Source organism: Hoplias malabaricus, chromosome 14, assembly GCF_029633855.1.
Source record: "Hoplias malabaricus isolate fHopMal1 chromosome 14, fHopMal1.hap1, whole genome shotgun sequence".
Classification (NCBI taxonomy): Eukaryota; Metazoa; Chordata; class Actinopteri; order Characiformes; family Erythrinidae; genus Hoplias; species Hoplias malabaricus.
This window is the reverse complement of record NC_089813.1, coordinates 14,919,471-14,945,409: the sequence shown is the minus strand read 5'-3', so window position 1 is coordinate 14,945,409 and position 25,939 is coordinate 14,919,471. Positions and strand designations below refer to the sequence as shown.

At 38.0% G+C, this 25,939-nt stretch overlaps 1 protein-coding gene across 1 annotated transcript; it reads right to left on the bottom strand.

The window, feature by feature from the left end:
- Positions 1–1,588: 1,588 nt before the first annotated feature.
- LOC136666432 (periphilin-1-like) lies at positions 1,589–23,431 on the bottom strand. The gene is made up of 6 exons (XM_066644609.1): positions 23,249–23,431; positions 20,399–20,481; positions 16,846–17,087; positions 13,845–13,897; positions 10,168–10,275; positions 1,589–4,108 (listed from the first exon to the last, which is right to left on the bottom strand). The coding sequence occupies exons 1-6, from the start codon at positions 23,279–23,281 to the stop codon at positions 3,905–3,907; spliced, it is 723 nt and encodes a 240-aa protein (XP_066500706.1). The 5' UTR covers positions 23,282–23,431; the 3' UTR covers positions 1,589–3,904.
- Positions 23,432–25,939: the final 2,508 nt, after the last annotated feature.

The following is a 25,939-nucleotide window of genomic DNA, read 5'->3' as shown; positions in this document are numbered from 1 at the left end:
TCTCAAGTCATATCACAAGATCTGGCAAGGTCCTTACTGAGCTATAACTCCTCTATCATAGATGAACGTTGCATTGCACAAAAAGATACTCAGTGACTTGAAGACAGAAAAGTAGGTTAAGAAGGTTATTTCTGCAGACAGTGATTAAAAATGTAATCATTTAAAACACATTCTCTCACAGTTAATAGAAAATAGGTTGCCTCTGCTGATGATATATGCTTTGCTACATAAAAAGTGAGTTCCAGCAACACAGAACTAGTTTGAACCAGAACTGACAACCAGATAATAAGTTACTAAGTGGTGCTCACAACATATTAAGCAGTGAGCAAGACATTTGCCTTACAGCATATACCATCAGTGGATCTGTTTATGAGAGGGCCTTCACTTCTCTGTGTTAAAGATTTGCACCTCACTAAGATATATTTTAACAAAATACACCATAAGGGGCACTCTTCAATGCTTTACATTAATGACATATAGGCTGCAAAATCTGCTGTCGTTATTGCCACCTAACACTGCTGTGGCCCAACACAGGATTACAACATCTACGTGTTTTTCTGTAAAGAAAAACTATTCTATTGTGGATAATAAATGTGAATTACGCAGCTGCTGTGTCATTGTGCAAAAAAAAATCACTAAATTGAATAATTATAAATATAAATCATTATGTTAAATTATGATTTTTCCTCATCAGTGAACAATTTTATTTTTTGTTGTTATTATTATTATCACTATTATTATTAATATGTGTTATAATATTTCACTACATAATATAAATATATATTATATATAAATATATATTTCACGATATAATATATCACTACAAATTTCAGAATCATTTTAATAATTATTATTGGTATTTTTAACAACACATTATATTATTGTTGTTTATAATTATTATAAGACCATTTTTTTGTTTTGTGTATTGCAATAGTTACATCACAATTATTTAAATGAAATATTAAGAACAATAATAGTAAAACACATCACCTTTGTGCTACTGCATGGCTATTTAATGCCTTAATTCTGTGCTTACTGTGTGTTCAGAAAAATAAAGCCTGATTTGTCCTTGTTTCAACTCAGCAGAATTATTTATCTTAATCCCAGACATGGTTTTACTTGTTTTAAATCACTTATCTAGAGAATCTATCTCACACTATTGGAAGGACATATCAAGACCTATCATTTAGAACCGACGTTGAAGAGCTAAATGTCCAGGTTCTCCCTTATGCACTATGTCTGTGTGCAGGGATGCAAATGTAGTTGCATATTTGCATAGTTATATTTCCATTCCACTTTTCCAGGGGGGGAAAAAGAGTCATGTTCGTTACAACTTAAGCAAATACACTGCTGTAGAACTGCTTTCACATCTCAGCATTTGTCAGCTGTAATTGAATTTTAAAAATTACTGCTTCTTGTGTGTTGTGTGTTGAGATATAATTAAAGTTCAGAGGAGTCTTGCACTTTGTCAGCTACTAGCACAACCATTATTTCAGAAGGAACATGGAATATGTGACTAAATCCGCTGGTCATTTCCAATTAATGCACTGTGATATAACCACAACTTTTCTGGAACAAAATTGCATTTTTATTCAGATCCACAGTATTTAAGCATGGCCATGACAGCTCAATAAATTATCCACATCAACAAGTTGTTGAGAACAGAATGGAGAATAATAAACATTTACACACTCAGTTTATATTCAGTATATATGTTTTATGACAGACAGAATTTGTACACAGCCATAAACACCTCATCCTTTACTAAAATGAAGTATCTTCCTTTTAAAAAATGTCATTTTTCCCCAGTGTATATTTTAGATTGAGTACTATGTCCATACTATTATTATCATATTGCAGCTGAATTCAGGTTAACACAAATGAGATCTTCACTTAGGAACCCAGAATGACCCAATGTATTGTTGTTAACTGACATCACTATGATCCTCTGGTGTACACAAAAACAACACTGTATTCTTAAAGCAAAACTTCATTCATTCATTGTCTGTAACCGCTTATCCAGTTCAGGGTCGCGGTGGGTCCGGAGCCTACCCGGAATCACAGGGCACAAGGTGAGACCACACCTTGGAGGGGGGCGCCAGTCCTTCATAGTGCAGCATACAATCACACATTCACACCAAGGGACACTTTTGAGTTGCCAAATCCACCTACCAACGTATATGTTTTTGACCACAAGAGGAAACCCATGCGGACACAGGGAGAACACATCAAACTCCTCACATACTGTGGAGTGGGACTCTAACCCACAGCCTCAGCCCCGGGACCTTAGAGCTGTGTGACACCTGCTGCGCCACTGTGCCAAATGACAAATGCAGTTGTCCAATTTTGCTTAAAGCTTTAAAATATAAAGTTTTATAGAGTTAGAATGTTTGTCCTGAGAGCAAAATTAAGAAAACTGAGAAAGCAAAGAAAGATGAATTGAGGAATATAAAATCATTCCTTTGTAAAGTCAGATCCTGAAGAACATACCACTGACTATTTATATCATTTTCTTTTGTCATATCTCTGGTCACTGTAATTAAAATCACTGAATAACTCTTTAAAACATTGATTGTTTTAAAAGATTGATTGTTGCTTTTACAAGAAATTAAATAAATGAGTAATTGCTGACTTTTTTATATGTATAACGGTTTTGTAGCACCCAAGTGAATTCAGTTATATAACTTATTTGCTTCAGGAAAAAAACAAATAAAAAAAAAAAACAGCAGCAAGCAAACAAATGAAAAATGTGCAATCAGCTGCCTGTAGCAGCTCAGTTCTGTTGAGGTTTTTTTTTCCTTTCACCATAAATGCACACCAATTTTTAAAAGAACACATAAAAAAGACTAAAATAAACTAGCTTTTCCTGCATATTACCAGTGCAGAGCTCCAAAAAAGGTCAGAAGTTCATTTCTAAGTGCATTTCATAAATGGACATGGGTAACAAAACTGATAATTTCCTGCCATTATCTTTCATAAGTACAGCGGTGAGATCACGCCGCTAGGCGTTTTGGCATTTAAACCAACTTGATTAAGTGGCGTTTGGCTTGTGCCTACTTATTTATTTTTTTAATCCTTGGCGTGGAAAAGTGAAAAAAGCAAATCTGTTAAGAATGTATTCTGCATTTTATGAATTATGCCTAATTTAAATATAGCTATGATTTTAGACCTTGCACTAGGGCCCTTCACTAAACTGAGTGGGCCTCAAACCATTCACTAAACCCCTATTAAGTGCTGTGAGAATCCTGACCAATCAGGAATATTCTTTAATATTCTTCTGAGGTTTCTTAATGAGGGTAAATGAGTTTTCATTTTGTCTAAATAAATACTGTAGTCACAATATAACTGGAATATAATATCTTGGTCCGCGTCATGAAATCCAACGTGGAAATAGAACTTCTGCCTCAATTCTCCCTCTAAACACACATTTTCTGTAGCTTTCTGAGTAAAACTTCTTGTTTTTGAATATCGCAGTATTTATGTTAATGTCCATATATCACTCAGCTATCAATAGCAAAGACTCAGATTCCTAAAACTATATGAATTCCAAGCCTAGACTAAGCACAATGTTAAATAATCCTTCACCACATGCACTTCAATTGAATTCTAGAGGCCCAAATGTGAAAAAAAGGAAGTCTTTTACATACGTAAACTAACGGTATAGACTACAGGTTGAGGTCCTATTCAAACTGCCCTGGTGTGCTATCACAGGTGAAGAGCAGCTTGAGGCATATGTTGGAAGTATGACTGATGTGCATATGATCACTAACAAGGTAAACGTCCCACACTACACGTTCCTTCCTTTCATGTACTAAAGGTTGGATGAATGTGCTTTACTTATGGTGTGTTATTATTAGCCTTAAGGACAGAGGCTATCCGCAGCAGTAAGCGGTCAGGGCTAAGGTCAGTGAGGCTGTGAGGATGACTGAGTTCCTGGCTCTCTGGAGTCGTACTCCAGAATGAACTGGTCCATGGCCTCCACACAGCGCAGGCCAATCTCGCGCAGGTTTTCTCTCAGGGACGACTGGATGGGCCTCTCCAGGGATGGGTCCTTAGCTACCAGCATCTTCACCACAACGCTGAATGTGTCACAGTCTCGTTTATACACCTGCGCAACACACACACACACACACGTTCATATGAACTCAGAGTCAATGTACGCTAGGAATTTAATGGTCCGTGATGGTCCTTTCATCATGAAATTTCCACTCAATGTGAACAACAGCAGCTGTGTTCAGGTGATGTAGTAAATTAAAAATTACTAAAAATGAATAGATATTTTTACTTCAGATATTGATGGTTGGTTACCCCGGCAAAAATGTAGTAATATTTAATTCAAAGTATATGGGCCATTCACAACTAAAAATGTGAAAAGTATCACTAGATTTGGTGTAATGGGGGTGCTGTATAAATCCCATTAGCTACTATTGGGGGCAGCCATGGCCTTTAAGTTAGAGAAGTGTTTCTTGAGGCCGGAGGGTCGCCGGTTCAATTCCAGGGACTGGTAAGGAAATGTTCATTCACGGCTGAGGTGCCCTTGAGCAAGGCACCTAAGCCCCAAACTGCACCCCGGGCACAGAGGTGGTTGGCAGCCCCTTGCTCCAGTTGTGTGTGTGTTCACTGCCCCTAGTGTTTATGAAGAATTGCTGACTAGTGTGTGTTACTCTTCAATGCCACGGATGGGTCAAATGCAGAGAAGTAATTTCCCTAAGGGGATCAATAAAGGTGTTTCTTCTTCTACTAAATGCACAAAAATATGATAGCTCACATATACGCAATCATTGTAGCTGGAAATTAAAATTTGTAAAGCTTATTCAGTGTTGCCACATTTTATTTGATAGAATGTATGCATAGGGGCTGAGCTAGGAACAACAAGCCATTTTAGAGAGAGTCAGTATATTCATGTACATTTGTCACAGGATGAGCCACTTGCACTACCACAGATTCAGCCTCTTGGATTCCACAGAACTCCGAAAATCAGAAACATCGACTCCCCTGGGATGAGGAAACCCGAGCATCGAGCAACAGGTCTGTCTTGCCCTTATGTGAGGTAACATTTCACACCCTGTGGAACCCAAATGAACCTCCAACTTGGAGGAACAGGATGGACTTGTTCTTAATAGAGGAAAGGCCTCACACCTTGTGGAACAGGAACATGTTATCTTGAGAGACAACTTTCACCTTGGCAGAACTGATGTGGCCCCTTCGAAAAAGGGCAAGGTTCTTTAACCTTTCCTCCAGGTTTCCCTCAGCAGGGGAGCCAAGAGTTTTTGAATTGAACAGGTTCTGTATCTGTGGTAGCAGAGCAATGGTACAGTGTGACAGATTTAGAGTTCTACATGGGATGACATTTTAAGACTACAGTCTGAAGACACAGGTCCCATACAAACACTATTTAAATGTCAGGAATTTTTCAGCATTCACGCAAGTCGACGGCCAAAGTTGCGGCACACAGCTAAGAGTTAGCATGAATAGAATCTTTGAAACACCCCCGTTTAATCAGTTCTCTTTGGAATGGTCACATTCCCAACATCTGGAGAAGACTCCATCTCTCTCTTCTTCTCTGTCTTCATTAGACAGACAGGCTAAAGATACCTCTCATTGAATCACACACACACACACACACACACGCACACACACACACACACACACACACACACACCTAACTCAATTACCAGGAAGGAATGCCAAGAGTCAGCACACTGCCGATGAAGTAGGGGGGACAGGAAGTGTGAAAATGTGACACACACACATTCACTCACAGGCACATAAACACAAATTACTAATTCATAAGGATTACTGTGTGACCTTTACAACACTTTAACACTTCCACTGAATGCAAATGCTATTACTCTGTCTCTGTCACACACACAGACACACACACACACACACACACAAATATAGCATGCTCTAAATACACTTTGTATCTCAAATCACACACTGAAAATAATACACAGTAAAATGAAGGTGCTTCAACTCAAGTATAATCAGTTATTATTTCAGCTCATTATTCTAGCTCACTATTTCATCTTTTTTACAGGGAGATTTTCACATAGAATCACTAACATAATTATCTATAAAGAGTTACTGTCTGTTTATTAGATACTTAGGTAACATATGCACCAGCATTTGGAACCATTGTCATATTAATAATTACTGTTATTAAATTGAATGCAGGAGAAACTGATACATAGAATGTTTTTCACCATAGGATTTAGGGAACATTAAAACATTATTTAATAATATAGAATTTACTGTACTTACTTACTGTTTTTAATTTCTTAAAAGCCAATTAACATAATTGCTCAATGTTTATACAAATTCCTGTTACATTACAGGCATGGTTATCAGTCTTTACACATTATTTATGCATTTTACCCTTTTCCTTTCCAAACTGTAGTTATTACTTTTCCACCTGTTGTCTAGATAGCCCCACTCATCACACCATGCTACCAAGTCTGTAGAGGGGGAGACAAGCATAGGCGCGCTCTAAGACATTGGAAAGCCAGCCACTACATCTTTTTGAGCTGCTGCCAGCACAACGCCAATGGTCAACCAAACACGGAGCTAATGCTAACTGACCAGAACAAATTAAGTTCTCAAGCAGCAGTGTGAACATCACACTGACCACTCTCTCTCCATTGTTAAGATGATATTACCACTAAGATGTTTTTGGGAAAAGGGAAACTGGGCCCAGATTTGTTAAGAGAGGCCTACATTGACTACTATGACACTGATTAATGGATGTAGAGGTAAGGCCATCCTACACACCCAGAGTGAGCAATGCCAGTTGTGCTCTCTTGGACCCCTGGCATCACATAAATAACATGGTTGGAATCTGTTGTGAAATAGCAGCCATTTTAGAGCCAATTAGTGCATGTATGGTCTTATAATAACATAATTTGTATTCTACTAAAAATAGCAACCCGCATCTTCTTACAAATTTCCCCTTTTTTTTTTACATTTATAAATGTAATACAGGCGTACTCATTGGCCATTTTATCAGAAACACATTCTACAATGGCAAAGGTTTTTGGACATTACCTCATTCCACATTTCTTCTGAAATCAAGAATATTAAAAGGTTATTCTACACTCCTGGTAAATGGCTTTAAACTTGACGTTGGAACATTTCAGTGATGATTTGATGACATTAACCCACATGAACGTTAGTAAGGTCCGGTATTAGTGTTAGATGATTAGTTTCAGATTCAGTGTGTGGGGTGCAGCTATGAGTGTATGAAGCACAGCAGTGTTATTGGTGTTTTTACACACATCAGTGTCGCTGCTGGGCTGAGAAAAGTGCACTGACCAAAAATATCCAGCCTACATTTGTCCAGTCAGAAACGGGTCACTGATGAAGGACAAGAGGCTGACTAATATAAAGTCTTGTAAAAAGATGAGCTGTATTCTATGCCTGTGCACTTAAAAGAAGTACCCAGATGGTTGGTGTTTCAAATAATTTGGACATTAAATGGTCATATTATAGCCTTCTTTTATTTATTGCCCAGTTTAAAATGTAAATGCAGGTTATACATATTTCTGAATCTAGAAATAGGAGACAGACTTTATCTTGCCAGCCCCCTAGTACAACGTCCAGCTAATGTCACAGTGAGTCCATTTGTGAATAGGGCCACTAATGTTCTTGAGAATTCACTGGAATTCATACTGTGCCCCCTGCATGTGCTATACAGACAGCACCACCTGCCTAAACCACACAGAGCTTTTACTGTAGTGGGAATGCATTTGATGAAGAAAATCTCCAACTGTAAACTACACATGTGAAATGGCAACTAGGGAAACAGTGGGGAACTGCAGTTCTCTCTGGTTTGTTTACATTCAGGAGCTCTGTGTCCTTTAAGGTGGAAAGGTATGTTTGACTAGAAAAATTACTGGGTTTTTTATGTTGCTGAAATTGAAATTTTTAAGTTTTTATTCACTGTTTGAAATACCACAGAAACTCATTTGTAACTCGAGTTGTTTTTTTTTTTTATAGCACTTACAATTTATTTCATGATTTTCATTGTTTGGAGGTCTCTCTACTGTTTCTCTTCTGTGAGCATATCTGACCAAGCCTTTTTTTATTTCTTTTTATTCATTTACTGATGCTAGGATTTCATAAACACATTAAACTGGCTTCCAGTGCATCAAAAAAATTAATATCACCTTTAAGGTCTGGACTGGTTAGTATATTGCACTGACAACATCAGTACATTTTTGGACGGATGTTTTTTTTTCGTCTATTTCTTTTTCTCAGTAACAACTTCTTGACAGTTACTCATCATCAGCTGTATTGACTGGTCATCTCAGACTGGAGGAATGGACTGAAGCCTATGGATTTTCAGATCTGAAGCAAGAGTGCATCTCGCTAAGAGGAATGCCCTGTTTACTGATGCTGACATTTTTTTGGAGTCTGCCAGGTCTGGCTCAGTTGGGGCTATTTTTTTTGTGTAATTTGTTCTACAACACTCATTTTGAATTTTCATTCCCATGTATGCCATTGGATTATGTTATATATAAACTATTAATATCCCCTGCTATATAATTGTTGTTTTGACAAGAAGTGAAATGAAAAGAGGGATGGTCTCTGACTTTTGCACGGTGCTGTACACATACTGACTTCAGCGTACATGAAGAGTGAAAACGAGCCCTACATTTCTCAGACTCACACACACACACACACACACACACACACACACACACTCCCACCCTCATCAGTGCAGCCAGGAGTGGTACGAAACCCTATTTATATCTATTTGTTTTTGCCTGCTATGGTGTTTGATCAGTGTTACATAAAAGCATTACATAGTGGGTTACATAAAATAGCATTGAATGGTGCAATCCGCTGTCAATCAACAGACAATTTCTGCCATTTTCTCACTGAAGTAATCCTTGAGCTTTGTGTCTTCTTGAGTGTATGATCTCTATGTGTGTCTATGTGCATTCTGTAACGTGTGTTCTGTTATCACATCACTTCAAAACAACACACCTATCTAACCTGCCAGAACCACAGGAGTTTGAAGGGCTTCACGTATTTAAGAGTGTTACCCTCTCTCTCTCTCCCTATCTCTCTCTCTCTCTCTCTCTCTCTCTCTCTCTCTCTCTCTCTGTGTTTGTGTGTGTGTGTGTCTGTGTGTGTGTGTGTGTGTGTGTGTTTGTGTGCAGAATCTACCTGCTACCAGAGCACTTCAAAACCAAACCTCTACCTGACCTGAGGGAACAATAGACTTCGGAGTGCTTTGTGTATTTATGAGTATATATCTCTGTATATGTGTGTGTGTGCATGTCAGTTTATTTTCATATGTTTGCTTATGGTATGTGTGTGTGTGTGTGTGTATGTGTGTGTGTGTGAGTGTGTGTGAGTGTGTGTGCAAGCACGCAATCTACCTGCTACCAGATCACTTCAAAACAGCACCTACTGTCTGCCTTGTGGTAACCATAGAGATTGGACGACATAGAGAGTGAGAAAGAGGGAATGTGTGCATGTGTGTGTGAGTGTGTGTGTGTGTATGTAGCATAATTTTCATTCTGCTATCTGAGTCAGACCCCTGTGTGCTCTGCTTGATGTTCACCAGAGCAAAATAAAAAAGCGGCAGGAATGACTAGCAAGGCCATAGTGCCCTCCAGCCTGCAACACCGATTGTTTGACACACAGAGGGTCGATAAAACCGCCAGATTTGTGCTATTAAAAGTTGTTGTGTGTGTGTGTGTGTGTGTGTGTGTAGGTGTGTGTGTGTGTGTGTGTGTACAGAATTGGCTCTGTGTTTACAATTATTACAATTTTTCCCTTCTTACTCACTCTCTTTGTCTCTCTCACACTCGTCCCTCCTCCTTCACTTTTCTCTCTCCCTCTTTCACTCTTCCCTCCTCCTGCACTTCTCTCACTCGCAATATTCCTTCCGCTGTCACACCTCTCTCTTCCTCTCACTCTTCCCTCCTCCTTTACCTCTCTCTCTCTTTATTTCTTTCTCTCACTCACTCCTCCCTCCTCCTTTACCTCTCTCTCCCTCTTTCCTCCTTCATTATACCTCTCTCTCTCTCTATCTATCTCTCTCTCTCTCTCACCCTTCCCTCCTCCTTAACCTCTCTCTCTCTCATTCTTTTCACTGCTCTCTCCCTCTCTCTCTATCTCTCTCTCTGACTAGTGAAAACATACACACTTGTTTACCTCTTCTATCTCCTCTCTCTTTCTCTGGATTGCTCTGTTTCTGGCAGCTGCACGGGTTACTGAGGCGAGAGCTTCTCTACTGCTGCACATCTGCCCTTCCTGAGTGACCTGAGATGGAGAGAGAGAGAGAGAGAGAGAGCGAGAGAGAGAGAGAGAAAGAGAAAGAGAGAGAGAGAAATTAAATATCATTAAATAAATGACAAGGTTAAATCTTACTAAATCAATATGTAATAGGGTGGTAAATATGTGGTCTCTGTTAAAACACGTTTACCAAAAGTCAGTGTGACACTAGCCAACAGCTTTTGGTTTTAACCCTTGAGCTTCAGTTCAGTATCATTACGTTGACACATTCTCAGTTCTCAGTGCAAGCATCAGCTGATTTTTCCCTGGTTTTATCTCATTATCTCACACTAATAATGCATTATTAACCCCCTCTGTATAAAAGCTGGGTAAATAATTTTGTTTCACTATCACACTGTAGTCATTCTGGGGTCATATTAGTTAAAATAATAATAATAATAATAATAATAATAATAATAATAATAAACAACTGATGGCATTGGGCAGCAAAATGGGGACCCTGAACTGGATAAGAAGTTACAGATAATGAATGACATAAACAAAATAGCACTCTCTGCATATTAGTTTAAGGTCACCATAACCAATGCCAAGTGCTGACTAAAGGGCTAAAAATCTCCTCATCATAGAGGGGAAGTGTATTCTCTAGATTAGTTGAACACTGTCCAATATCTTAAACTACATTTAAATAGATTTGGAATGGCATTTTAATAGCAAAACTAATCAGCTAACATCTGTATCTGACATCACTAATGTTGTCATAAAAGAATGCCATCAAATCCTCACAATCATGTTTCAACATCTAGTCTAAAGCCTTTTAAGTATAGAGGCTGTTACAGCAGACTTAATAATCCTCTTAATTTCACAAAAATGTTAGATAAGCAGGTGTCCGGATACTTTTGGCCACACAGTAAATGTGAAAGTATATTTTTGTGCTTAATAAGTAAAGAAGCATGTCTTTCTGCTAATTGACTGGCTCTCAGTGTTACAATCCATTAACCTGAAAGCTTATTCTTTTTTATTCATTATAACATTTATTATCAAGAACCACCCTCAGCATTGCTAATTTGGACCTCTACCATCTGGAAGACTGTTTAGGTCCATTTGAGTAAATAAAGCTCCTGACTGAGATATTAAAGGAAGGAGCCACACCTGTTTCAATATATTTCAATATATCAACTCCCTGCCCTTAAAAACATCATGGCTTTCAACATTTAGATTTATTCCACCTATTGTGGTCTACATGGGATATTCGTACTTTAACGAGAACCTGGAATTTGCAATAACTGTCATATAAAATACACACACTATATTCTTACACTTACTAATGTGCATATCTAATCATTCTATACTTTACTTACTACACATTATCATTCACTGATTCACTGTCTGTAACAGCTTACGCAGTTCAGAATCATTGTGGGTCCAAGGCCTTCCTGGAATCACTGGATACAGTCCATCACAGGGCATCACACACTCACACATTCAGTCCTATAGATACTTTGGAGTAGCCAATTCACATACAAACATGTAGCCTCCGGAGGACACCCACTCGGACAACGGGAGAACACACCAAACTTCTCACAGACACTGACCTGAGGTAAGACTCAAACACAGAACCCTAGGACCCTGGAGCTGTGTGACAGCGACATTACCTGTTGTTTCACCATGGCGCCCTATCTATTATGAACCGCATATTTGATGTTATTTAATGTTTGATGTTGTTTAATAAGGTGGACTATTAAGTGTGTAATGTGTTTTTGTAGGATTGCTGCTGAACACATTTTCATTGCTTGCATGATAACAATAAAGATCTATTTAGATGGATAACTATTATGAACCAATGAGCAACTGCTACAAAAGCATTCTTTAAAATTGCACTGAAACTGCTCTTTGAATGAGATGTATTGTTCATTTTAAACAATAGAAATATTAAAAATAACTCATGAATAAAATAGTTAAATATTCAAAAACTAAATATAACAATCCTCAATGGAACGCAAACCTTAACATGGCGTTTCTATGTATTAGCTTAGTTTAACATATTGAGAAAAGGTGAAATTTCATTACAAACTAAAGCTATAAAATGTGCTTTAACTTTATCACAGTTCACATTTCTGATTAAGTTTTATCTAATACATTCAATAAATAGGAACTGTGCATTACAATGAGCCAGTGTGTTTTCTGTAGCTGTGTTACATTAAGTTCACACTGAAAACAAAATAAAAGACTGCATTTGACCTGGGGCTCAAACTGTTGCAGACAACATAAGTGAAGGAATGGAGGTCTGCACTGGCCTGCAGGTATGTGGAGTTCAAGTGTATTTGTGAAGCTCAAAATGTTTATATTTGCATAACAAACACAGCATGATCACTGTATGATATCAGCTGTTTATGTACACTGAACCCACGCCTTGCTCTGCTATTTCCTGCTGCATCTAGGGGTCATACAGTTCAAAGAATAGCGTCTGTGTGACTTATAAATTGTGAAAGGGTGGTGGATAAAGCGTGGGAGCAATGTATAGAGTCAGGTTTTCCAAAGCAGACATCATTCAGTGATGCACCTCTAATTCTGCCAGCAATAATATGCATATAGTTATTTCATATTAAAAAAAGGTCTTAAAATCTTAATAATGCATTTATCCTGAAATTAAGATTATTATTAGGAACACTGAAGAACACTGTTACACTAGATGAAAATATCTGTGAGGTTTTGATGGAATTCCCACGTGTGAGCATTAGGTGATTATATTAGGGGGCAGCACGGTGGTGCAGCAGTCACACAGCTCCAAGATCCTGGGGTTGTGGGTTCAAGTCCTGCTCCAGGTGACTGTCAGTAAGGTGTTTGGTGTGTTCTCCCTGTGTCCGCGTGGGTTTCCTCCGGGTGCTCCGGTTTTCTCCGACGGTCCAAAAACACAAGTTGGTAGGTGGATTGGTGATTTAAGTGTGTGAGTGTGTGTCACACTGTGAAGGACTGCCGCCCCTCCAGGGTTTGTTACTGCCTCGCACCCAGGCAGGCTCCAGACCCAAAGCATGGACAATGAATGAATGAATTATATATTTCAGATAACCATTCCACTTAATTCTAAAGTTACTAAATGGGCAACACAGGCACACACACACATTCACTCACACACTCACACCTACGGACACTTTTGAGTTGCAGTCCACCTACCAACGTGTGTTTTTGGACTTTGGGAGGAAACCCACGTGGACACAGGGAGAACACACCAACTCCTCACAGACAGTCACCCGGAGCAGGAATCAAACCCACAACCTCCAGGTCCCTGGAGCTGTGTGACTGCGACCCTCAGAATGCAGTTCTGTTTAATGCAGAGTAGCTTTATACCCCTCTAACTGACACTTGGCATTAAGCATGGCGATCTGAAGCTCATGTAATACTGTTGTTTGTAACAATACATTTAGAGCAAGAGGTTAAAATGGGTTTCAGTTTCAGTGTGTGCTATTTCTTTAAGATGGATGGGAAACTCTGGGTCCTTTCCCACTTTACACAAAGCTCTAACAGTAGAGAGTAACCCACATGCTTCAGGTCAGTGGTTTTACAGTGTAAGCGAAAGTAGAGAGTCTCTGGTCTCTTACTGTGAATGACATCAATGGTCTTTCAGAGGCTAGTGAGGATGACTGGGAATGATCTGCAGAAAGAAAAGGGAGAGTAAGCGAGAGAGTGAGAGTGGGAGAGAGAGAGAGAGAGAGAGAGAGAGAGAGAGAGAGAGAGAGGGTGTGAGAGGAGAAAAGAAAGAGAGCACATGTGATTTCAAACCTTCACACTTACAGTCTCTAGAGATGGCACAGTACCATTTGTTCTTCTAAAATACTGATAACATTACTGAAACCTTGAGTATCTGACAATACCAACAGCAAGGCAGTTTTTCTACTTTCTATTTCTATTTCCTGGTAAAGTGCTACTCTTTAACAGAAACTGGTTTTAATTATGGTTTACTTAAGACAAGCATCTGAAAATAGATCTGCATTGGGGACCACAGCTCAGCCTGTGCTGCACTCTCAGAAAAACTGTCAGTGCTGTGGTACCCTCAAGGGTTCATATTCAGTATTTAATTAGGGAACATCATTACCTTATGTTGCTTTATTCTATAAGAATTGATAATGCTTAAATTGTATTGACTTTAGACGCCCCGTTTCATCTTCAGATCTTATATTATGTTATTTACTTTTACACAGTTCTCTAATGAAATCTTATAGATATTCGTGTCTCTTTCAATTAGGGAACACAACTGAATTTTAAAACCAGGTGTTGTTCCTTTTAAAGGTACATTTACACTGTGACCATAATGTACCTGCACAGTAGCTTTATCACAGATCCAGCCCCCTGGACTCAGAGGAACTGTAAAACTTGAAAAAGTGGAACTCTTGGTGAGAGAAAACAGGGTGGCCTTGTCCTTAAGCGAGGGAGCACAATGTACCCTGTGGAACCCCAAAGAACGAGAGAAAACAATAAACTCGCCAAAGGTGGTGAGAGAACAGCCCGGGGGGTGATGGGGGTTCACGGGGTGTCCACATTAAGCTCTAATTTTGGGGTAAAATTATTACCTAGTGTTCCTTTAAGTTCATAGTCATAACCAAATAATACACAGTAGTTAATTAGTCCACATATCTCAATGTACTCATAATTAAATTGTTATTGAAATCAGACATAACATTAGATGTGAAAACTTACTAATGACTTACTACCTCACAAATAAACAATTACACAAAAATTGTTATGGAAATGTGACCTGACGCATGAGATTCTTTCTGAAATTAAAGATATTAACATTATTATGCATTCTAAAGTGAATCTGTAACCAGTGAAAGCTTACTTTTGCATTTAACACTGTTTTACCATTGTCACCATGACATATAAAACCTGTAGAGGCTCACTGGTGGTTTTGGATAGTAAATAAATATGACATATTTACATTATTCACATTGGGTTTCTTATCATCACAACTGTAAATAATTCTGAGTCACTACATTTCTCCACTATGTGCCATTTCACATGAAATTAGTAACATGTGCCTTTAAGTAAGTGAGCAGCAAGCCTGCAGTTGAAGGGATAAATGGTTTACAAGGTGAGGGAGGTAACGAAGGCCTTGGGCTTCCTTAAGAAAATCTGTGGGGTGTGATTTGGAGAATCTGCCTCGCAACATTTGAGAGCTTGGACTGTTTTGCTATATACTGGCTCTTGGCCCAGATGCTTAAATCCCCCCCCCCCCCCCCCTCTCTCTCTCTCTCTCTCTCTCACATACACACAAAAACACCTTCGTTTCTCTCCCACTCACATCGACACAACATTCGCTCATGCTCTCTCTCTTGCGCACACACACACACATACACACACAGCACAAAAGCAATGACTCACCCTCATCTCTGCATATCTCACAGGCACAACGAGCAAACGAGTGATGGAAAGAGGAAGGCAGAGCAAGAAAAAGGATGAGAGGGAAAAAAAGAGAGGAGAGGAACCTATATAAGATGGCATCTAATCAACCTTGTCGCCATTTTTACACACAAACACACTCACTAAAAGGCACAGTGACGGCTTTCAGGCCCACCATCAAAAGATCATCATCAAAAGGCCCACCAAATCATTCACCATGTCTCACTAAAGAATGCTGATTTAATTCACTGTATTTGTGTATTTGAATTATTATTAAATGAAACAGTATTAAACTTAATACATAAGTGCTCAATGCTCAATGTTTGTTGACCACAAATACTTACAGCATCCCTGATATAGGCCAAAGGCTAAGAAAGTTGTCCCATTTAAAACTTCTATTTCAGAAGTAATTCAAAAAAATTATATTATAAAATCTCTGAAAATATATTTAAATGTTTTTATGGTAGCATTTCACAATCCAGGTTTTCTAGGTGGCAGTCTCAGCACTTCCTCCAGCAAACCAAATAATATAAGGTAGCCACAGGTGTCACAGATGCTGAATAGAGTTTCATATCTTTACAGGATCACAGTATATTAAATGTATGTGTTTTGTGATTGAATTCAATCAAACAAACTAATGAACATATACAAATAGGCATACTTTTATGACTGTACATTTATTCATCTATTTCAGGGCTGTGTGTCAGTGGTAGCACTATGACTTTTGTCAGCACATTGCTTTAAAGGTAATAGTAAAGCCGTGCATTTGGACGCTAAACCTGCCCTCACAACGAGCCAGAAACCTTCAATTAGAAAACCAAGGGATGCTGAGTTCCCGAGTTAAGACACCTGCCTCTAAATGTGCTTGAGGAGAAAGCCTGCTTAGGGACATTGCTCTATAAATAGCCCACTATAAAAAGCAGCATGCAAACCACTGCAGTCCAATAAATATATATGTGCTTTTGTTTCTGAAGGACTGTTCAGTGGTTCTGGACACTCCAAAGTCCATTAATCGAGCTGTTTACTTTGCCAGCGACGCAGGTGCTGCTGAATGGAGTGTATAATGATGAGTGCTGAGAAAAGATACTTTCACTGAAAAAGGCTTGGTTGGATGAAGCAATGCTTGTTGTGGAAGAATGCATTGCTGCTGACACCTAGTGACTGTGATGAGTGAGTACAAGTATGTAGCAGAGTAATAAGTACCTGGGCTGCCACATATCTGTTCTTTGATTGTAGTGGACGTGCTCTTCTTCTCCGGCTTCTTGACGGAGTACTGGCTAGACGAGGGTGTGGAAGACATCACGACTTTTCGTTTCAGTACCAGGGTCGGGCTTCTGGATCTGGCTCGCAGTCGAAGAAAAGGGCCCCTGTGAAACCTGTGGAGCCTCAGGTCAATCCCAGACCTCATCCTTGAAAAACGCTCATCCCTGTTCCTGTAATAAAACCTGTAGGGGGAGAGCTGTCTTATTAATGCAGTTTGCCTTAGCATTACTCCATTAATAAATTATTGACTGGGGAATGGTGAATAAATTGTCTCTTTTCTCATCTATTTTCCCAGCAGGCCAATCCAGTTTTGAGATCCAACAACTATTAGTAGATTGGATTCACTGGAGATATTTTTATGTATTAAAATATTCAGATTTTAAATTAACAGTTTTCAGCTATTTGAATGAACTATTTCCATATTATAATAAATCAAAACTGAAAGCTAAAACAATTATCCCCATTATTGGCTTCATACACAGTTCCATAAATCATACTTTCATAATTTTTTTTACATTTTTAAATGCAATTACATTGTCAGAATATATCAATTTATGCTGATATATAAACATACACCATGTATTTCTTAATATAAATACCAAAAGGTCAAATACTATAGATAACATAACCACTGTCAGAATTGTGGCTTGCCGCCCAGGCCAACATTTACATAAACATTTCCAACAGCCTACAGTGGCAGAAATTACCACAAAGTTAGAAAAGAACCAAGCAACAAGATTAATGTGTCCTGTTTGTTTCTGACGTTTCAGATCCAGATTGCTATAGATTGATTTAGAGTCACTTTGTGTCATCTGCAACATGAGATTCTACAAAAGCCAAAGACATAATTAAAAAAAAATAATAAAAAAATTGATGTCTTGCATGATAAGACACCATTTGCTATTTCCAACAGTTCTCATTATGAATAAATAAATAAATAAATAAATAATGGAGAGGAAAAAACATAACCATAGAAACACTGAAACAAAAAAGACATTTTTCAGCATGCAAATAAGTGCATATCACAACAAACCATATTTGTTAATGCAGTTTCCAACACCTGTAGATCAAGATAATCATCATTCCTGGATGGTGTGCAAAGTCTGTGTTGGCAGCTGAGTAACTTATAAAAAGAATTTCATGTGCCATTGCAGTATATTCCAAAGTTAATCTCGGTTTGTTCACAGAAAACCTTGTGTGTGTATTTGTAACAGTATTAGTTAGTATTGTCAGTGTACTGTCAAATGTACTGAAACTTCAGAAGAACTTGCTAAACTGGCTATTAGCAATTTCAACTGAATTTACTGCTAAAAAGAAAGTTTGTTAAGGAAAAACCTGGTATTTCACGTCATATTGATCATGATTTTGCATAATTTAAAATTTAAAGCTAGCAAGAGTAAACTTAAATTCTTAGTAAAGTCAAAATATCAACACTTCACATGCATGACATCAAGTGATTAATTCTCGTAACAATACAAAATATTATATTTTTATAAATTGAAAATCCTAAAGAGTATTATGTGGTTATTGTGAGCTTGTTTCATGACTAGCTCGCTAGGCCGTGTCTAATATGTTTGTGGCTAGCCTGGTTGCTGTAATTAAGGAAAGCATTTATATATTTTCTATGCTGCTATCACGCTAGCCACTGAACTAGTAAAAATAAACAGGGTCATTCATAAAAAAAAAATGATTTGGGGCTTCCGTGTGGAATAGTGTTTTACTGGTTACCTGATGTAACAGATCTGGTTAACTGGTGTTCTCTTCCTGCCAGTTAAAGTATCAAATAGCACTTTGTTAACAAAAGTTGGAAAAGTTGGCCAGTGTTAGGCTTCATGAGTCTCTCAAGAAGCTTTGTTTTGCAATGTGTGCAACTGCAGGACTCCTAGCTAAACAGCTGGAATTAGGTAGAATTACTAGGGAGATGGGATTATATATATTTTTAAATATATATGGCATTTTTGTCATTTTAAATGATTTAATAAATTAAATTTTGAAACATTAACAGCTTGTTTCTGTAGACACCACTTAATCAACGATAGCTATTCATGCTTCTATCTCCAGGGGCAGGAGCAGGAGCAGGAGCAGGAGCGAACAAACAAGCATTTTTTTATCATTGTTTACTTATCATCTTCCTCCTTCCTAAATAGCCTTCCATTTCTGGGACCGGCATTTCTGGCTTTTCTCAATTGCTCAGTACACACAATTTAAAGCTTGTTACAAGAGGCACTACCTTATACAGCTAGGAACTGAAAAGATTAAGTATAGGGTTATGTTTACCTACACTTACATACCAAGGAAAACTCTAGATTCAAAGTCAAAATCAGATCAAGGAGTTCTTCAAGTGCTTCTAACTTGCCATAATTATTTCAACAAAATTAATGCATCATTATGAATATACAAATGTGAATTTTATCTGATACTATTGTGTTATACCAGTAATATTTTATGTACGTCTAAAGACACAACCTTTATTGGCTGATTTCAAGCTAATCTGTTCCTATTTTACACTGTGAGATTTCTCATTCTGAGTCTTGTTTTTAACTATTTTTAATTACATATAATGCCCCATAAGACAAAGTGCATATAAAAATATCTGTTTACCTGTCTGAGAGAACAGAACTGCTCTTAAATCAGAGCCAAAATGGCTCCCTGTTTTATCTACAGAATTCAAGTTAAACTGATGGAAAACTATTATCTAAATGCGTCTCCTCACACAGGGAAAGTGTTAAGAGTAAAGTCCATACATTCAAGCAGTAACACTATATGTTCTAGAGTCTGTAGACACTTACTTATCTACTGATTTCTTCTGGAATCAGGTGCATTATTTGGGACTTTGTACCTCGCACTTCAATAATCTTCTGGGAAGGGTTTATGCCAGATGTGGGAAAACGCTTTGAGGTTTGAGGTTGCAGGCTGCCACAAGCATTCTCATGTCATGCACTGATGTTATCTGATCAGCGCTGGATGAAAAACATCACTGTAGTTCATCCCAAAACTATCTCAAGTTACCAAATTCAGTTTCAACAGTACACAGCCCAGTGCTGAGTGGCTTTATGCCCCTAGTGGCATGGTGTGGCTGATCTAGAGCAACACATTCTATTTGCAATACATTTCAATGGAGACTATACAAAATGTAACTGCAAAATTGGACTTTACGTTTGAACTTAATATGTAGAAAAAGTGTCTGGAATATTAAACATACAGTGTATATATTTTTATAAGTATTTTATAGGTACTAAATAAAAAAACTTCCGTAAGTGAACTACAGTCATAATTACTGTATATCATCAAAAAAGATAAAGATTTATGAACTTAAGAACCATTTAAATCTCCACAAAATATAGTGTATTTCTTTAAGGTACAAAATATTTTTCTTGACAACTCAATGCTAGTCAGTGTCCATGTTTTTCTTCTGTTGACCAAAAACGTTTGCAGTAGGGTTGCTGACGTTGATATGTAAATGAAAGCTGACATGTGTGAACCTACAACATACCGAGGTCGAAAGTATCTTCCTCGCATGTATGGGCGAGTAAATCTCGTGGGACTCCTCACTCTTCTGATGGGTCGTTTTTGATCCTGAAAAAAAAAAACTATTTAAAAACATGTACATACACACACACACACATGCTTAGCATATTGTTGGTGTTAATCAGACACACATTGTATCATACACCAATCAGCCATAACATTCAACCCACCCCCTTATTTCTAAATTAATCCTCCATTATATCAGCACCACTTCCTTTATATGTGCACTTGGTAGTTCTACAGCTGCTTGTATTTAAAGAACTATTAAGTGCAGCTATATTTAAAAAGAGGTGGTTTGAATGTTACAGTTGATCAGTGTATGGTTCTATTATTTTATCCTTTTTTTCTACAGAATGTTCCTAATAATACAAAACATGAGCTTACACTTACTGAAATTACACAGAGGTTTCTGCAGTAAAACAGTTCAACAACACTGTGTTTTCACCTTTAGACCAGTGTGAAGTGGAAGAAATGATGCAGTGGATTGACCTCGTTTAACCCAAGCATGCATGTCTGGCCTTACACTGATACACACATTAGTTTGTATTTAAAATTTGTAGTTCATTCTGAATGGTCAAAGTTACTAAAAAATATATATTACAATTAATATCTTAACAATAGCACTGCAGTTTATGGGGTTAATCTATTATTTCCAAATGTTATTTCATTTATTTCAATATAAATTTGTTTTTTATTTACCTTTATTTATTTTCACGTATATTTCACATTATATATGTTAAATAAATATGTGAAAGTCACAAGCTAATTTGTAATAGAAACATAACAGCATTTGCTGTTCACTGGCTAGACACCACGAGCATTCAAATGCAAACCAAGGGCACTTAATAATTTTTACATGATAACTTGTAATACATTTTATGTCTAATGGCTTAAGCTAATATTGATTGTTGTCTTGTCATTAAATATACATTATCAATGCAATGTTCTCTTCTAGTGTCTTTTAGTTGTTATGTTTGTAGATTGCTTTTACCTGTAGAAATTATGAACATTTTTATCAAGTACATTTGATGCAAAAACTTGTTTTTTCTTGCAGGTGCTTGGGTGCATGAGTGAGATAATATCTTGTGTGGGGCTTATTACATTGGTACAGGAAATACTGTGGAGCATAACAGTATGTGTGTTGGGGGTGGGTGCAATTTACAAAGTCCAATATAACAAAACATTTTAAAACTGAAACATATGTAGAAGCTTATAGGGAGATTCAAGCAAAATGACAACGCATGATACAAAGATATCTGCCCCTCATAACAAAATGGGCCTAATCAATGGGCAGACTCCATTACCTAACTTAGAGGCACATCAAACAAACCTAAACACTTACTTTGTTGCATATGAATCAAAGAGTTTTTTTTTTCAAATGTATGAATACTTACATCAGTGTTGGTAAAGTCACGGTAAGTGATCTGATGTAAAATTTGCTGTTCTAGAGAACATTTTTGAATCAAATTTGTTTCATTAGGCGTAATAGGAAGTAAATTCTTAGGCAATTAATGTCTGTAAAACATTCACAAAAGGTTTGTTATGATTATGCTCCTTAATATCTGGGACACTGGTTTACAGTTATTTTGAGAAACAACATTTAGTACATTCATTCATTCATTCATTCATTCATTCATTCATTGTAACCGGTCTGTAACCGCTTATCCAGTTCAGGGTTGCGGTGGGTCCGGAGCCTACTCTGAATCATTAGGCACCAGTCCTGCACAGGGCGATACACACTCACACATTCACTCACACACTCAGACCTATGGACACATTTGAATCACCAATCCACCTACCAACGTGTGTTTTTGGAGGAAACTGCAGCACCCGAAGGAAACCCACGCCAACACAGGGAGAACACTCCAAACTCCTCATGGTCACCCGGACCCACAACCACAAACTCCAGGTCACAACTTTCCCTTATTTTCCCTTATATATATATATATATATATATATATATCAGACAAATAGTATGGCAATACACTGTAAAAAGAAAAAAATCATCCAAGTCACTTTCTTTACAATGAGCACTTTAAGCCTATACTTAGGGTAGTGTAGCTTTCCACTACACTACTGACACTGACACTACAAATTTAGTTTAAATCCAAGTAAAATTTAACGTTGCTATATCCGTATGCTCCACAGTTCTAGCATTGAGCACTTTATAGCATTGATACAGCCAGTTTGAGTCGAAAATGTCCATTTTGCAGCTTTTAACATTCTTGTGTCTACAAACTCACAAGGCTTAGAATGAATGGAGCACACTTACAAAAACGCCCACAGAGAAAAACAACTCTACAGGGCGCAGAAACAATGAAAGAAAAACACGAATTGTTGGTTCTAAAAGACAGTAACCTATATTTGTTTATTTTGTCTGGTTTATTGTCACTCTTTCACTTTCGCTTAGACTCGCAGAAAACTTAGAACTAGGGCAGAATCCCTAATGGCTCCCTCGCTGTCTATGTAGTGCACTAGGTCTTAAAAAGACTTACTGCGCTCGACCAGCATAATACGTCTATCGTGTGAACTAAATTTAACTTAGCGATGGACTGTGCTGGAAAGTGAAATATTTGAGTGAACAAGCATAAATTTCGTAATGCATAAAGTGCCCTCTGTAGGGAACAGGGACCCGTTTGAGACACAACCTCGTCATTGTAAAAAAAAAAATTGAACGAAATACAAAGAACGCGCAAGTCGAAGAAGCAAGAAAAAGAAAATATAACATTAAAAACACGCCAGAACACATGGTTTTATGAAACATAAACAAATAAACTGCTGTAAATCATATACGTGGACACAGCGTAGTTCATACCGTTTTCTGTGAGTGAGGCTGAGATGTGTCCATGCTCTTTTCGCTTCTCTTCTTCCTGATGAACCCAACTGTTTCTCTCTACTTAAAAACACAACTGAAGCTCGAAACAAGAGGAAGTATGTGTGTGGCACTTGACAGGAGAGCTACACACTGCAGAAAATGCTCGGCGTTGTCCCTGCATTCCCATACCTCCTTTTACTTTCTCTTTCGGTTTTTCTGTTGGGCGTTTTTCCTAGTCCAAGGATTTTGAAAGCCACGGTTTTCCCCAGAGAGTCCGCACAAAATATACATCTCTGTGGGCTTGTCCTGACTGAAAGGGATAATTAAATATTTGGCTATATATATTGGACCTATAACAAGCTTTATTTGTGTTGTCTTGTGGCCGTATGATTTTGATACTGGACTAAAAACAAATAATCCACTTTATTATACAGTTGAACTGTACACTGTGGTAGACACACAGTCACCAAACAGAAGAGACATGACAGAGGAGTAACTCCATTACTGCACTGTTAATCGTGCACTACATTCACTGGTGTGTCTGTCTGTAGGACTTAGCTGCCAATGTGTTCACTCTAAATCCCAAACTATGCACTTCTTCATTAGTCAAAGCGACTGCCAGAGGCCAAGCATTCACATTACAGAAGGTCAAACAGTCAAAAGTATCACTTCTGAAACATATTTCTCAGGCATAAAATAATCTGAAATAAAATAACTATTTTAACCAGGTTTTACATGTTCAGGGTTAAATACTACTAGGTAGAAAATTCTGTTCGCTTGAGGGCGCTGTAGCTCTGTGAATTCAGAACAAGTGCCAGAGAAAAATATGTAGAACACGTTTTACAATGAGCCTTTTTACTTGAATTTTTTTCACTTAAAGTTTGTATTGTGCAGAAAATTAGAAATTTTGTGGCACTGTCCTTTAAGCCTACACTTAGGGCGTGTTTTCTTCATTCATTTATTCATTCACTACCTGTAACCGTTAATCCAGTTCAGGGCGGGAACACACCCTGGAGGGGGCGGTGTGTTTTCTTTCCAGAGCAAACTCTTCATTCTGAATTTTAACTGTTTCTAAGACTAAACTTATTCCTAGTTAGCCACTTAAACTGACACTAGTGTATACTGCACATATCTAAGAAAAACAGGTAAAGGATATAAATATGAATAAACAGAGGAATATAAATATTAATAAAACATTATGTAACATGTTGAGATGTTTGTAATGTAAAAATAAATAAATAAATAAAAAATCTCCATTAATTTCCATTGCCACCTGGAGGTGAGAGAGGGAAGAGGATTTTGAGGCAGCAGCATAACTAACTTCTCTGAATCTAATGTTGATGCAGCTTTTCTGGGATAGCTGTCCCCAGAGCCGAATGACCATCTGCTTGAGCGGGCTGAGATACCAGTTCAGAATGCATGACCTATTCGCTGCAGAGGTAATGCAGTAAAATGCCCATCTGAGAAAGACAAAGGCAATCCCTGCATGCTGAGTCCTTTGGGGATTTGCAAACCCACTAAAAATGACTCACCTATGGACTCATGAACACCTAAGTATCTCTGTGCATTGCAACTGTTCGAAACATGTGACCCTTCACTTGCTACTGCCTCGCTCAGCAGACTGCCCACAGTAACAAGCCACATCCTGCTGAGCAAAGGAATAAAGCCTATGAGCCAGTACTGAATGGCTTTGTTTCAGTGTTGAATATATAGTCTGAGGACATTTAGAGCAGGAGTGAACACCACAGGGTCATGTATCATCCCTGTAAACAATTTACAACATTCAGTCACAGTATATACTCCAGGGTCAGCCCACTCACTAACCAATCAGTACACCGCCCACTGCGTAGCCAAACGTGAATAGTGAAAGTGCTTCACATTTATTAGTCAAAGAGTGGCCACAGTTTAATGATGTTCAAGTAATGATAGAGAGCAAGATGCCTGCATTTAAAGGCCATGTTGGTCATTAGAGAGCAAAAAAGCCCATCTGGAGCCTGCAGTCAACAGAAATTCACCAAATGAAGCTGTAGCTAGAGAGAAAAGTGCAGCAGCATATCACATGCCCTGGCAGGGCCAGCAGGCAAAAGAGCCACTTCAGCTGTGTCTGTATGTCACTGGTGCAGGGGATCCAAAAGCCAGCTAAAGTCCAGTACTGCTCCAAAGCCTGAAGTTAGTGGGGGAGGAGAGTTGATGATTACTGAAAATGAAATAAAATAAAATAAAATAAAATAAAATAAAATAAAACAATACATTCATTCATTATCTGTAACCGCTTATCCAGTTCAGGGTCACAGTGGGTCCAGAGCCTACCTGGAATCATTGGGCGCAAGGCGGGAATACACCCTGGAGGGGGCGCCAGTCCTTTACAGGGCAACACACACTCACACCTAAGGACACTTTTGAGTCGCCAATTCACCTACCAACGTGTGTTTTTGGACTGTGGGAGGAAACCGGAACACGCGGAGGAAAACAATACAATGCAATAAAATGAGATTTTTTTCCAACTTTAATCTCAGAATTATTTTGACTTGTTTTTTCTGACATATTTTATAATTAAATACAATAAAATATTGTATTTGTATTTATAATTAAAATGCCTCAGACAAGAAAAAAAAAAACATCGAAACCATCTTCCATCTCTTCCATCTCCATCATCAACACAGAGCATGGAACATCTAGAACATTCCTATT

Coding starts and splice junctions, on each gene's coding strand:
- LOC136666432 (XM_066644609.1), bottom strand. CDS start 23,281: ATGGACACATCTCAGCCTCACTCACAGAAAACG. Junction 10,276..13,844: donor GACCATTGATGTCATTCACA/GTAAGAGACCAG, acceptor TCTCCATCTCAG/GTCACTCAGGAAGGGCAGAT. Junction 4,109..10,167: donor AGAGAGAGGAGATAGAAGAG/GTAAACAAGTGT, acceptor TGTGTTGCGCAG/GTGTATAAACGAGACTGTGA.